The 14,998-nt window shown below is 39.2% G+C and overlaps 1 protein-coding gene across 1 annotated transcript in view; it reads left to right on the top strand.

The window, feature by feature from the left end:
• GLRA3 (glycine receptor alpha 3) overlaps positions 1-14,998 on the top strand; it is a 75,940-nt gene that overhangs the window by 39,325 nt on the left and 21,617 nt on the right. Inside the window, exon 5 of the mRNA XM_014948399.1 lies at positions 12,117-12,254. Within this exon, the coding sequence (XP_014803885.1) occupies positions 12,117-12,254 (138 nt within the window). The remainder of the gene's footprint in view (positions 1-12,116; positions 12,255-14,998) is intronic.

Here is a 14,998-nt window from a genome sequence, read left to right as displayed (position 1 = left end):
ACTTAAAATCATGTAATTGACATCTAGTTACATGAATTTAAGGCAGTTAAGCTTTTGAGGAAGTGAGACATGCTAATTGCTAATGTGCTGATATCAAAAGAAAGAAAATGAAGTTTTTTAAATTTGCTTTTTTCCTTTCATTCCCCAGTGTCTCCTCCTTCCCTATTTGTATTGTAACAATTCAGACAAGAAAATAATAAGAAGGTTATAGTTCCTGATTGAATAAATACTAAAACATACTAGAATATTTACTGAAGCACAAAGTGAAGTCCAGCTGCCTTTTCTCTAAAATGACTTGCCACGTTATTAACCTACTCGCCAGATTTTGCATTTGGAACCACTTCTAGTAGCATAGGAATAGGGCCTGGGTCTGAGGTCCCTCCTCGGACTCTCACCCTGTAGCTCTGTCCCTGGAGGCTAAACACAAGCTATAGGAAGGAACCAAGAAGCTTTGGAGAGGAAAAAAAATAGGGTAAAAGAAATATACGGCCACCAAGTGGCCACTTTCCTTCAGCCTCAACAGCAAAACCCGGGAATGGGTTTAAGAGAGGAGGATCCTAGAACTTGTTGTTCTAGAAGAGCCTTATGTATAAGGAATTGAACTCAAGCCCCTCAGGTTTTGGGAGAAAATTCTATCAACTGAACTGATTTTGTGGTTGGACTCGATCTCTGAGGTCCCTTCCAACCACTACAATTCTGTGATTCTGTGATAAATGAATATGGGCCAAAATTTCATACAAGTGATTTTCTAGCAAGAGGAAAGGCACAACCATGACCTTGAATGATGAACAGACACCTAAATATGGCCAGTGAGGGAAAATGTGTGCCTTTCCTTCTTATATTCTTCTTTCTCATTCCACTGAGAAGTGTCACTCTAAAGATAAGTTATTGTATTGATGTAAAATGTACAAATATTTCTTTTGCCTATAAGGTGCAAAGGATTTCACAGGAAGGATCAGGACTAACGTGAAACACTGCTGCAGTTCAAAATTACAGGCATATTTCAGGCTACCATCAGTATCAGAAAATGTTATCTTAAATCTTTTTGTTGACAATTCAGGCACCTCATTTTAGGACAATAACACATAAATTGCCTCACCACTATGATTTGCAGCTGACATCCATTATGAAATTCTTGCAAATCTGGGTAAATTTTCTGTCAAGGATTTGAAATACTGCAACCGTACAATAATTCTGCTGTAGCATAAAAAAAAACCCAACACTCATGTTGTTGTTTCATTCCTTCGGACTTCTCTAAAGTTAGGTAACCCTACTGAAAAAGTTGTTTTTCTGAAAATCTGTAATAATTTTTTTTCACATCATCATACTAGGCTGAGAGAGTGAAGTGTGTGCACCTATTTCAAAAGTTTAAGGAAAAAATGTATTTTCTTCTATTTCTAATGACTACCAGAGTTTTCATGCATTCATTCCGTGCAGTCCTATGGCTTTTCTGTGGTATATTTTTAATATATTTTTTTGTGTTCTTTCAGATTGACTTTAATACTGTCCTGTCCGATGGATCTCAAAAATTTTCCAATGGATGTACAAACATGTATAATGCAGCTGGAAAGCTGTGAGTTTGCGTAATGTTATAATTATCCTATCAATACTTTTGTAGGGATTACAACAGCTATGCAGGAGGTAAAACACTCGTGGCAGTGGTACAAGAACAAGTTTTCAAAAAAGAATCCTCTATTTTACCAAAAGAACCCGTGAAACATATGTGGTTTTCAAAGGAAGAGATTCTTTCATCCTTCAACAGTTTTGTGTTAATCTAAAGTTACAACTAAACTTACGAACCCAATGCCAGTTTACCTCTATGTAAAATTTATGTATATGGGCATTCACCATTAAGTCTTCCCTCTGGTCACACATACAAGGAGACAGTAATATGGGAGAGCATAGAGGAAAGAGGAGAATAACTTAAGGAAGGGATTTCTGTGATTTACATGAACATCCTGAAATTGGTAATAACTCGGTGTCCCTAAAAGCTGGAAATGAGATGATATACACTGAGTTCCTGCTCTCCATATTCCTGCCTATGTGTTGTAGCTACATGCCTGTAGTTTTTACCTAATCACCCTAGAAGAGATTAGGGAAAGGGTTTACTACAAGGGAGAACCATAGAAGATTGCACAGCATGTATATGGATATACGTATATGCCTGTGTCCCTCCATAGGGTATGTCACTTACACAGCCCTCACCCCCTCAACTGGGGCAGCGCCTTGGATCAGTGAGAAAAAAGCCCAGTAAATCTTGGGCAGGGCTGCAGAGCCCTTGTGTTATGAGGAAGAAGAAGCCATCCACAAAAGGTATCACCTGGCTAGGGATAAACTGTGGGTAAGGTCTGGTTATCAACCATAACACCAGAAAAATTTCGTGTGTCTTCCAAAGACTCTGAGCTTAAAGGAATTTATAGTTGCCCAAATAGCTTGATATTGAAAACACCCAGGAAAACACAGAAAGAAAAAAAAGAGCTGAGAGCTTTCTAGCACAGAGAAGGTCTGACAGTTTGTCCAAACCTGCTGTTACACTAGAATTTCAATGGGAAAAGTGAAATTACAACCCCATGCGATTTAAATAATCTCTTCATAAAGCTCTATTTGCATTATACACAAATATCCAGAGGAGAGCAATGGAGAAGGTAAAACCAGCTTAGACAAAACAGGCTTTGCAGAATTATCTTTCAGTTAACTACAGTACTGTTTATGTGAAACAAAATTAGCAGTTGTTAACTCAACCCAACATATATTGTATTTATCTCCATTGATATCTGGCTTAGTACATAAAACAGGTTGGAAAGTGTCCAGCAGCTATGTCAGTTCATGACACACACACAGAGAAGGACAAACCCAAAGGTCCTGTCTGATCCTTGGTGCTGAGCCAACAGTGGGTAGAGGCAGAGATATGCATTAAATTTGCATTTTTCCTGTGATATGGTGTATTTGGGAATTGCCTTTTCCCCTTAAAATGAGAGGGCTTTGGAAGAGATTCTCAGCAAAAAAAATCCTCATAGGGATGTGAAGAACAAAAATAAAATAAAGTGCTGGAATCCTTCAAAGAACAATCTCAGGTTTGTGAAAATTAATGACAGGAAAAAAGAGAGAAATAATAAGTATCTACCTTAATGTCAGATTTACAGTTTTAGAATCAATAGGTAAAATATTTCATAAAATAACTTTCTGCCTGCAGAATGAGCATACTGGATTATTTTAAATATGTTATAGATAAGAAATACAACACACATGATTTGATTAAAGTATTTCTTGGGGGTTTTTTTCTTCTTTTACTGGAACAAAGTAGCATCTAAGAGAAGGGAGAGGTAGTTATCTGTCAGTCAGCATGTGAGAGCTGGTTGTTGTAAGGGTATTGGTGTGCTTTTACAAAAAATTGCAGGGTGAATATGAAAGCCAGATCCAGCTTTGATTGCAGTGCAGAGATGGTAATATGAAAAAGCAGGGGTTTTAATATGAGGGCAATGGCTGGATCTGACAGCAGAAATTCTCTTGACTAAAATTGAGAAGTAGCTATTTGCTGCAAGTGTCAAGGAATTTAGGGCAGTATTATATATTCAGCATTAAAGCAAAACTCCACACTCAGCCCAAGAGGATAATCCTATTAATAACCTATGTCACTTTTATAATTAATGTGACTAAATAAAGGGTTAATGAGGCAGCTGTACATACAGAGGGCAGGTATACACAATTGCACTTCAAACAGAAAGTATCATAGTGTTTGAGCAAGCAAAAGATTTTAATTTATTCTAGAAAAGTGTTTAAAAAGTTATGAAATTGATGCTTTAACAACTTTATAGAACTCAGCTCTGTTTCCCCCCCCTCCAGCCCCTGTAAGGACAGGTCACACAAAAACCTCAGCATTCTCGAGCAAACAGGCATCTGGTTTGCTTTTTAGAAGCCTGGCAGGAGGTCACAGCTCACAGCTCCCACAAACTGCACCATAGTGAACCAACACTTACTACTTGAAAAACTACTGCATTTTCCAGCAGAACATTTTTCACTGAAGTCTTGTTTTTTAATCATTCCGTTCAGTGAGAGCAAATTCCCTGCTGCACATCCAGGGAGCAGAGAGAGGCAACGTTCACAAAAGAAGAGCTGAACAAATACAAATGAGCTCTTCAAAATCTTCTAGTCACAGAGAAAGATCAAATTTGATTTCATAAGGAAGTTACAAGTAATAAAGCTTCACCCATATTGCCTTGTCTAATTCCATTTTACCTATAACTCCAGACATTGGAAAACAGACACTATAAGCAAAGCTTCTGGCCTGAGGCAGAAAATTTTGCAGCGTGTGGGAGCTCTGGCCAGACCTCCATGTCCAACAGCAGAATAACTAGTTGGGTTTGCAACAGCAGTGCCCTGAAACAGAGAAATTACTTTGGAACCAAAGACAGTGGTGCAGTGACATAATTTCCAAGCTCCCAGACCTTCAAAAGCAGGAAGTCACCTGCCCAAGCCCAATTTCTCTATACAGGATGGACAGGAAGGGAAATAGACACCTTGGAGGAGTCACCCAAAAAAATATCTACAAGCTGGACAGGAGAGTAACTAGGCAAAAAAAACCAAAACCAAAAAACCACCAACCAAAAACGGTTTTCTACGAGTCTGAACTCTGACCAATTTCCACAACTTAGAAAAAGGGGATCAGAAATATTCAAATTCCAGAGTCTTTGGCTAAGAATGGGCATCCAGTTCTCTTTAAAATTATAGAAGAAAAAAGTAGGATGGGTGTGTTTAACATTTTCTCATGGTTCACATTAAATGCCCTCAGGTAAGAGCTGACATAACCTTGAGAGCCTGAATCCATCCAAGCATCTCTAATTTCTAGGCCACAGTGCCACACTCTCCTGTGGCTGGCTGGCTCATATTTTATGGTGCCCAGTGAGACAACCTAAACAGGAGACCAAAGCACCAAACCTGGTGGCCAATGTACTATCTGGGGAAGTGGAAGACATAACTTCATAATATTTTATGGTGCCCAGTGAGACAACCTAAAGAGGAGACCAAAGCAGCAAACCTGGTGGCCAATGCACTATCTGGGGAAGTGGAAGACATGGAGCTTCATAACTGAGAGGACAGTCCTCTCGTGTCCCGAGTAAATGATTCACTCATCAAGTGGTTGCAGGAGCGAAACAGCAGCAGCCATGCTTCCAGATGTCCCTTTGGAAAGTGACCGTCATTGGTGGTTTCTCCACTGAGACCCAAGTTGGGTGGGACATTGTACAATTATGAATTCCCAAGGCCCATTTATCTCACAGTATCTGGTCTTACAAGCCTTGCTCCTGTGTGTGTCACTAAGGAAATTAGGCTGTTTCTACCAAATCACTCATCTTTTTCTCACTCATCTTACCACCAGGTTGTAAGAAAGGTCGACAGTTACTTATGAAGGTTTTACCTGTATATTATCTTACAGTACAGGTAAAACCTTAATCTTCTTTAGTACTAGATACTTCCCTTCAATATTCATACTGTTGCCCCAGCGGAGAAAGCTCCAAGAGGAAAATTCATATATAGCTGTTCTTCCCAAATGATATTTTTATTTTTAGCCATCTCATGTAAAGTTTTTTCCAAGGTCAGTCTAAGCAGCTGGATTTGCCTGTGGTTAAAGCACTTCGCTTACATCAAGAAGCGTCTGAAAAATGTTTAAGTGGAAATGCCTTCTATTTTTAAAGGATATATTTTACCAAATGATTTCTCAGCAACTAGAATGAGCTGCTTTTGTATCTGAGAAAGGAAGCAAATGAAAATGCACATATGAAATAACCCCTTCTACATTTCTGTGCCTTACACCAGGGCAGCCTATAGGCATGTGAGATAATTTTAGTCTTATTCTGCTTGAATAAGATACAGAGAAATGTCAGCTAGATACATATTTATTTCTTCAGCCTGTCTCCCAGGAAAGAAATGTTTTTCTTTCATGTGCTTGAGCTTGTTGTCTCTCTTTGAGTTTCACTTTTATCTCTGCATTCCTTTATTCATCTATCACCATTATAACTTTACGTGACATTCAATATTCCTGAATTTTCAAAGACTAACTCAGTTATAAAAGAAGAAATAACTTATGAAAAGCAACATATGTAAGGGAGAAAGCACCTGTTCACATCATAATTTTATTTTTATGCATATTGTCTCTCTTAATAAATTAAACAATGGCCTTTTCTTTTTTTTTCCCCTTTTGATTTATGGAGGCTTTTTAGTCTTTCTGTAGCAGAGAAAATGATGTGCTCATTGTTCCCTTCCCACAGCAGTGCAGAGATAGTATAAGAAAATTAATGGCACTGGAGTATATTCCTTATCTGCCAGGGGACCTCAGGTGTCCACCTGAGTGAAGTAATTACGGACACAGGAGGTCAATGTTACTGTAGAAAATGTGGAAACCATCCCTCTTTTCCATTTCAGTAGAACAAACATTGTCAACAACTCATCCTATGGGTTCTACTCTGCAGACAGGTGACCTGGTCTAGTGGGAAGTGTCCCTGCCCATGGCAGAGAGTCATATGGGTTCTACTCTGCAGACAGGTGACCTGATCTAGTGGGAAGTGTCCCTGCCATGGCAGAGAGTCGGAACTAGATGGTCTTTAGGGTGCCTTCCAACCCAAACCTTTCTACGATTCCATCACTCAGCCCACCTTCCAACCCAAACCTTTCCATGATTCCATCACTCAGCCCATTTGGGCATATCTGAAGTGACACCTGACACACAGCTTCGAAGAGCTGGACATTCATAGTCTTCAGCTCCCAACCAACGCTGGATGAAAGGGTGGCAGTAACTGCTCAACTGCTGCTGAACCAACAGAAACTCATATAAACATGACAGCTAAAGATCTATAGGCTTCAGCAGGGAATGTTAGGTTGGAGAGATGTGGTGGAGGGATGTGGTAGATGACTGTGCCCAAAAAGTTATTCGTCTCCAACATTCAGGCTAAGAAGGATAAAGCTGTAACTCCTGAGGGACAGATTCCATCAGAATGACTTAGAGGCCAGTGCGTGGGGCAGAGCCTTTGCAAAGGGGCTCAGAAGTACATAGAATAAAAATCCTGCTTTCTTGGAGCTCCAGCATAAATTTAGCCTTGAAATGCCTCACAGTTCATTTCTGAAGCTAATATTTTTAGTACATAATGTACATTAGAAGAATTTATTCTAACCTCCAGCTAAACCCAGGCTCGTTAGCTCTGTTGGAGCTTCCCCCTGCAATGCTGCTTGGAATTTAGGGCACAATTCAAACCTCTGCCATGTTCCAGGAACAGTAATGTGTGGGCAGCCTGCCCAGGGGCACACTGTTGGGATGCCTGAGGGAGGAGTAGTCAAATAACTCCAGTCAACATGACTCTAGTCCTTGCCTCAGCTGGATAACCAAAGAACTGCTCAGTTTGCTGAATAAATTTGCTGAATAAATCCAGTGTTCCTCCCAGACCTGTACCTTACTAAACATTAAAGACATGAGAATAGAATTTAGGTAAATCACTGGGATGAAAAGAACTAAAGAATAAATTCTGCAGTCTGAACTCTTATACAAATCTAAACTCTTGTACAAAAATGTTAGATATTCAGCTGAGTCATTTCATGCCATTCATGTCTTTGTTTATTGAACAAGAGGAAAAGAGTAAGGTTTTAATATGCCTGTAGGTATTATAAAACAACACTAGGGAAGCATGGCCTTCCTGGGATAGAACAATGGGTAGAAAATTTACAAGATATATCCACATTCAGCTGGATCACAAGATTGCTCAAAAATTTTGTACTTCATGGTTTGGGATGGTATTCTAAGGTTGGTTAAAAGGAAAGAACAGCAAATACTCAGCAGAAGTAAAAAAGGGGGGATCTTGCAATTGCCAAGACAATTGTGGTTCAAAGGTGTGGAACCCCTGAAGATACAGAGGAATTGCTTGTACTGAATAACAAACCTTGGTTTTGTGTAACGGTGTAGTCCTTGGACAGCCTGGAGAAGAGATCTTCATACTTTCAAGACATTTCAATAGTTCTTCAAGACAAACTTGTTGGATGTCCACTGTCTTGCCCGTGAGATTATGGGCTTTTAATGCCTACAGCTGATATTGAATTAGCTAAAATAAAATCTTCATACCCTTAGGATGCATGTACACAACTGATATAAACGGCTCATTTCCAATGAGATCTATAGCCATGTGGACTGATGTGGGTTGAACAGAATCTATTTGGTTACGATGGGTTTTGTTCCTACACTTTCAAAACTGGATGAATGAAAATGTTATATTTATCATTAAGATTAATAATAGTGTTAAAAAAAACCCAGATACAACCTATTTTTTCCTTTCAGAGGCCTCACATGGGTGTTAATAACTTCATTAAGATTAATAATAGTGTTAAAAAAAACTCAGATACAACCTATTTTTTCCTTTCAGGGGCCTCACATGGGTGTTAATAACTTGTCAACACCATTTTTGAAAACATAAGATTTTCTGGAAAAGATGAATGAGACCAAGGGAAACATTGGGTTTTCTCTTTTTCCGGACACTATAGCTGCACCTGCTACTTAGAAATATTTCAGCAGGATCACACCCTTTTTTCCTGCAATTTTTCCTGCAACCTGTAGTTGAACATGCTGTAATTTTTCATTCTAATTCGACAATTTTCAGTGCTGTCTAAAGGCTAGACTTAGTATTTCTGTCATCTCATCCACCTTCTGCCAAAGAGCTTTGTACAGATTAGATCAATTAAAAAGATTATTACTATAGTTTCATTTTATTTGGTGTCCAGACATTCAAAACCCTGCATCAACTGTTCCAGGCACAAGCCCTGACAACCACTCCTGACCCACTGCCTTATTTTTCCCACCTCCTCCCTTCTTAAGTGTGACCATTCAGAGTCTTACCTTCATTTTTTCACTTTTCACCAGCTCTGTGACACACTATTTTCTAACGAAAAGCTTCTGCAGGCCAAATCCAACTTTCCCTATTGTTTCAAGCCCTTCTATGCTGCCAGTTAATTCTAAATTCTACTTAGCCAGGTCTTCATATTCATCTCAGGCGGAGGTCTCAGTCTGCCAGTACATGCTCCGCTAGCTAATTACCTGGAATGACTGCAGGCTCCTAAAAATGAGTCTTTTGAAAGGGAGCTGTTTGCCAAGAGGCTACAGTGCCCTGCACACACACAGTTCTTGACTCTTCCTGAGAAATACTCCCTCTGGCAACCTTCTCCTCCTGGCATGATTGCCTTGTCATATAATTACCAACAATTTATTGGCTGCTTTTGCATTACAGATGTTCAAGACCTCAGACTTTGGGTTAATAGAGGCAGTATTAATGCAGCCCAACCAGTCTTGTAACTTTGGAACAATGCTCTTCAACATCAAAATGTGTTTTTTTTTCTGTCCTTTCTTTCCAGTTCTACAATGACACTACTTAGATCTTGTGCGATAATAATATCTTTTTAGAATTAATTAAGAGCACACACCTGGACAGTAGCCAGACAGCAACAAATACATTGCAAACTGCACTCTACGTGAGCTGCAGCAGCTGGTTTGCATCCCATAATACACAAAATGTGGCATCTCTGCTTCATTTCTCAACCTTCATGCATTTGCACCCTGCAAACCCAAACCCTAGCATACCACATTTTGGTGGTAGAAGTCCTCACTCATCCACCTGCTTTAGTTTAGGTTGACCTGGTCCTGCAGACCATTATATAGATGATAACCTCCATTACTTACAGCCATTTCTGTTGTATAAAAAGGTCACTTTTTCCACCATCAATGAAAAAGTGGAATGATTTAATATAGGGCCTTAATTAGTAGAGATTTAATTTAAGTTGATTTAAATTTAACTTACTAGTGGAAGTACAATATGATACTATTTTAAATTTTTCTGGTATAACAAACTCACATCTCTATTAATCTCTATATTTTAAGACACGTTTACTTTATGATCTTGACTTACAAAACCGAAGTTATAGTATTGAATGCTAAAGCTATATTTAGGTATTTAAAATGTAGACATGATCAAACTGAATTACTACATCAGCATTTGGCATACACTACTATTATTTTTAATAGATTGCACTACAGGAGAATTAGTGGGCAGGGTAGATAATCAAAATTAAAGGCAGGCATTAGAGATGAATGAATCTTATTTAGTGAAATACATTTTGACACAGCAGTTGTTTCTTGTCAGTTCAATGAGTTTTACTCAGGGGATATCACTTCTGGCCATAATCTACATGCTTCAAGTGATAATCTGCTTTACACACAACTGCTTTTTGTCTGAATTCATGTAAAGTTTGACAAGAGTTATAATTCTGATTTTTCTTAGTTTATGGCATTTAATAGTGAATTTTAAGACTGTGTTCATCTAATGTCATGTGTGCAATAAGACAAAAAAATAAATGTTTCCTTGCATAATTTATATATATAATATGTATATATATAATGACTTGAGTAATGTCTAGTCTTAATTCAATACTTATTTGAAATGGTATGGTCTCTTGTATGAAGGGATTCCCCCAAAGAAACATCAAGAAACCAGAAGCAAAGAGAGGGGCTGAAAACAATTTTAAAGTTATAAACACCAATTCTTAGCTTTTAAGTTCATTCAACACAGACAGACCAGAACAGAGGAAGTTTATCTTGGATTTGAGGCCAGCAAATCAGGGCATTAGGACTGAACAGCATTTATAGATGTGTTCCAAGAGTAAAGAAGTCATTGAATATACCAGGGGGAAGATCTATGCCCACACACCAGAGAGGTTATTTCCTTCACTGGAACTCAAGATTTCAGTATTTGCAGGCAGACAGATACTCTGAGAAAGTTCTGAACAATTTCTTTTGATCAGTGATTTGTTGCTGAAAGGTTAAAAGATATTTCCAGTTACCAGCAGGTTATCCTCAACAGCTCATTAGCATTGGACTAAAGCAGGGAGGAAATATTGTAAAGCAGCAAAATAGATGAATGAAAGCTGTTTAATTTAGATGTAAAAATTACACCTACTGGTTCAAGCTATTATATACGACTCAATTGTACCCTTGTCATTCAAACTGTTACAACAATAGAAGCTATCTAGCTTTAGATTTTGATCTAAAAATCTCACTTTGCCCAAATATACTAAATCCTGAGAAAGCCTTAATGAAACAGAAAGCTTGGTATGGGATGGTTTTTTTTTTTTCAGTTGTCATAACCAGAGAAAATTTATTCAGAAAAAAAAAAAAGATTAAAATGCCAGGGATATACAGGAAAGTTAGTATACCACATATTCAGAGGAATTAGAGTTATTTTCCCCAAGGATCCCCTGTACAAATATTCAGCTGAGATATGAAAATAGAAAAAAAGGAAAAAATACTTGCCCTTTACAAAGTCTGGCCCCTGACTAGTATTTCTACTACTGCTTTTGCTGTTGTATTTAATCTTATACACACATGCATGAGGTACGGATACGCGCACAAATCTGAATATTAAAACTGAACACCTTTTAGTCTCATAATATATCACAATCAGCTAATATGAGACGATCTCAACCCATTGCTTTCCCTTGCTCTGTACCAGCTTCAGAGAACAGTATTTTTTCAATTCAACTAATACCTCACTCCTGCAGAAATTTTCATTCATTGTTCTCTTTGCAGAATTTGCACTTAATTCAGATTGACACAAACATAGCTTTGACAAACCTCAAATTAAAGGAGAAAGAGATCCAAGTGTGAAGGGCCTATTTCATCCTCCATGGGCTGGGGAGGGGAAAATTTTCCCAAGCCCCCAAAGAATTGGATGTTTAGCTCATTTTGATACTTCTGTTAGTTCCACTCAAAGCATTTCATCCTCCATGGGCTGGGGAGGGGAAATTTTCCCAAGCCCCCAGAGAACTGGATGTTTAGCTCACTTTGATGTTTTTGTTAGTTCCATTCAAAGACTAGACTATTAAGATTTCACAGAGGATATGACTGGCTTTTTGTCTAGTTCAGTACGGTATCGAATGGCATGTAACACTTTGTGACTAACAGGCACAAGACCCCCTGTATTATCTCCTTTTTATAACATTTACTTCAGTCATCACTGCTTGTTATGCTCCTGTTTTCCAAAGTTTGCAGCTGACTTAAAGTTTATTTAAGTTTGTTGTTGTTTTTTCTCTTTTAGTTGGATACACAATGAACGATCTAATTTTTGAATGGCAAGAAAAGGGAGCAGTTCAAGTAGCAGAAGGTCTCACTCTGCCACAGTTTCTGTTGAAAGAAGAAAAGGATTTATGTTACTGCACCAAGCACTACAACACAGGTAGGGAAGCATATTAGTGATTAAAACTGGGAAGGCATTTAACATTTACTGTTTTTTTGGAGAGTTATTTGGGGTTTTGTTGTTGTTTTTTTTTTTTAACATTCTCACCATTTAACATTTACTGTTTTTTTGGAGAGTTGTTAGGGGTTTTTTTTTAATATTCTCATTGAATTCACAAGGAGATTAAAACTTAGAGATGTGTTCTGCAGGATAATGCACAGGGGGCCTACAGGAAAGCTGGGGAGGGACTCTGGATCAGGGATGGGAGCCATAGGAGGAGGGGGAAGGGTTTGATACTGAAAGAGGGGAGATGGAGCTGAGATGTGGGGAAGATCTTTGCTGTGAGGGTGGTGAGAGCCTGGCCCAGGTTGCCCAGAGAAGCTGTGACTGCCCCATCCCTGGAGGGGTTCAAGGCCAGGCTGGATGGGGCTTGGAGCAACCTGGGCTGGTGGGAGGTGTCCCTGCCCAGGGCAGGGGGTGGCACTAGATAATCTTTAAGGTCCCTTTCAACCCAAACCATTCTATGATAACGCAGTCTTAAATTACTGACACAACAAAACAAAATTACCTGAAGGCCAAACAAACTCCTATTTCAGTAAACTTCAGAAATAATAGTTGAAATAATTCAGAAGCAATTTAGTCCAGAGTTTTATTTTCACAGCGAACTCCTATTTCAGTAAACTTCAGAAATAATTCAGAAGCAATTTAGTCCGGAGTTCACAGCAGGTGCCATGACCATGTCTACGCTGTGGGGTCTGAAGCACCACTGACATCCAAAGATCCTTGTGCTGGGCACTGACGTGGCCTTGCTCTGCCCAGAAAGGGGGCACAGGGGGGGCAGGGCAGCTCTCCCTGCCCTGGCTCTTACAGGGAAGGGGCAAATGAGCCAAAAGCATCCTTCATGTGCAATGGCTGGGTGTCCAAAGTAGACATGGCCTTTCTGAGTTGAAGCCCTGATAAAACTGATGTTTAATACATCACCTCTGGGATTATTTGAAAAAGGGGGGAGGTTAACATTACTTGTATAGCTTGGTTTGGTTTCTAGGAGGGTGGGATTGCTTTTTATTTCTCTGTTACAGCCAGAATTACTGACTACCGTGTGTAGGCTAAAAAACCTCAAACATTATACATGGCCTTCCCGAGTTGAAGCCTTGATAAAACTGATGTTTAATACATCACCTCTGGGATTATTTGATAAAGGGGGGAGGTTAACATTACTTGTATAGCTTGGTTTGGTTTCTAGGAGGGTGGGATTGCCTTTTATTTCTCCGTTACAGCCAGAATTACTGACTACCATGTGTAGGCTAAAAAACCTCAAATATTATATTAAAAGACAACAACAGCTAAGAGCTTCTTTACCTCCATTATGTGACCAGTTTATGTCAGGTATGTGGTGTGTGACTAGTGATGCACTTTCTTAAGGCTCCTGCAATGGGATACTGTAGACAGATACCCTTTAGTGTACTCCACAAGAAAGAAAAGTAACTTTTCAAAACTAGAAATAAAGCCTATTTCTCTGGCTTGTGACATATTAGATTAAAAGTATTCTTTAAAAATGTTAAACTGCAGCTGATCTGCAAAAACTGACCAAAGAAGAGAAAAAGAGTTTTCAATTTAAATTCAGTCACAACACAGGATGGAAAGCTTTTCTGAGACATCCTGTAAAACAGAAGAAAAACCTCAAAAGTCAGCCAGTGAAATAAAAATTAACACAAAGCTTCAGGACAGTATGCAGAAACTCGTCAGTGCGTGTCTCATCAGTGTTTCATGCCCAATTGAAAATGGATCTCTGTAACCACAGCTTGAAAAACAAACTGCTTCTAAATATAGGGACATCACGGCTCCAGCAACAGCACGGCATAATGGCTCATCAAGTCTTGTGCTCTGAGATGACGCAACATCTCTGATCATTTTTGTGTTTTTGCATCCACTGGCGCATCCTCAGTGACAAATTTGGGAAGTGAAGTAGACTCATAACAACCAGAAAAAAAATCTCAATACCTGAACCAGTCGCATTACAAGGATGGTCTCACTTTACCACAACCTCACTCCTTGTAAACCAGAAAAAAAATCTCAATACCTGAACCAGTCGCATTACAAGGATGGTCTCACTTTACCACAACCTCACTCACTCCCTCTGTCACATCATCGCTCCCCTGGGCTTTTGCACAACACTCAATTTTGGTTTCAAGCACAGGTAATTTCAACCACAGCTGCAAAAAAGCCCAGTATACGATAGTATGAATTTATATGTAATAACAGGCACAAACAGAAATACTCTGCATCTTGGCTTTACCCCTGCACCATGAAAAATCTGCACTTGAATGATGCTGCTCAGAACTGCCTTATGTTGATTGATGGGGTTTGGCTCAAAATATTGGATGTAGTGGTCCTGGAAGCAGCAGAGCTATGGCTGGTACACACTCCACCAGGATCAACGGGTTCTGTAAGGGACCATTTCAGACAAATCTGTATCCTTAACACATGATCTCCATGAACAGCCCACTTCCTTCACCCCACATTCCCAACATCAACGGGTTCTGTAAGGGACCATTTCAGATAAATCTGTATCCTTAACACAGTAAATCTGTGATCTCAATGAACAGCCTAGTTCCTTCACCCCACATTCCCAATTGACCTCCTGACACACCCATCCCATACAATCTTTTCTCGTGATCCCTTTGGTTCCCCCCTAAGGTCAAATAAGTTGCTTAACAACCTATAGATCGAACCCCTTCTTGGTC

This window comes from Calidris pugnax, unplaced genomic scaffold (genome assembly GCF_001431845.1).
Source record: "Calidris pugnax isolate Ruff unplaced genomic scaffold, ASM143184v1 scaffold172, whole genome shotgun sequence".
Lineage (NCBI taxonomy): Eukaryota > Metazoa > Chordata > Aves > Charadriiformes > Scolopacidae > Calidris > Calidris pugnax.
The sequence above is the reverse complement of the archived record's forward strand: the minus strand, read 5'-3'. Positions and strand labels throughout refer to the sequence as shown.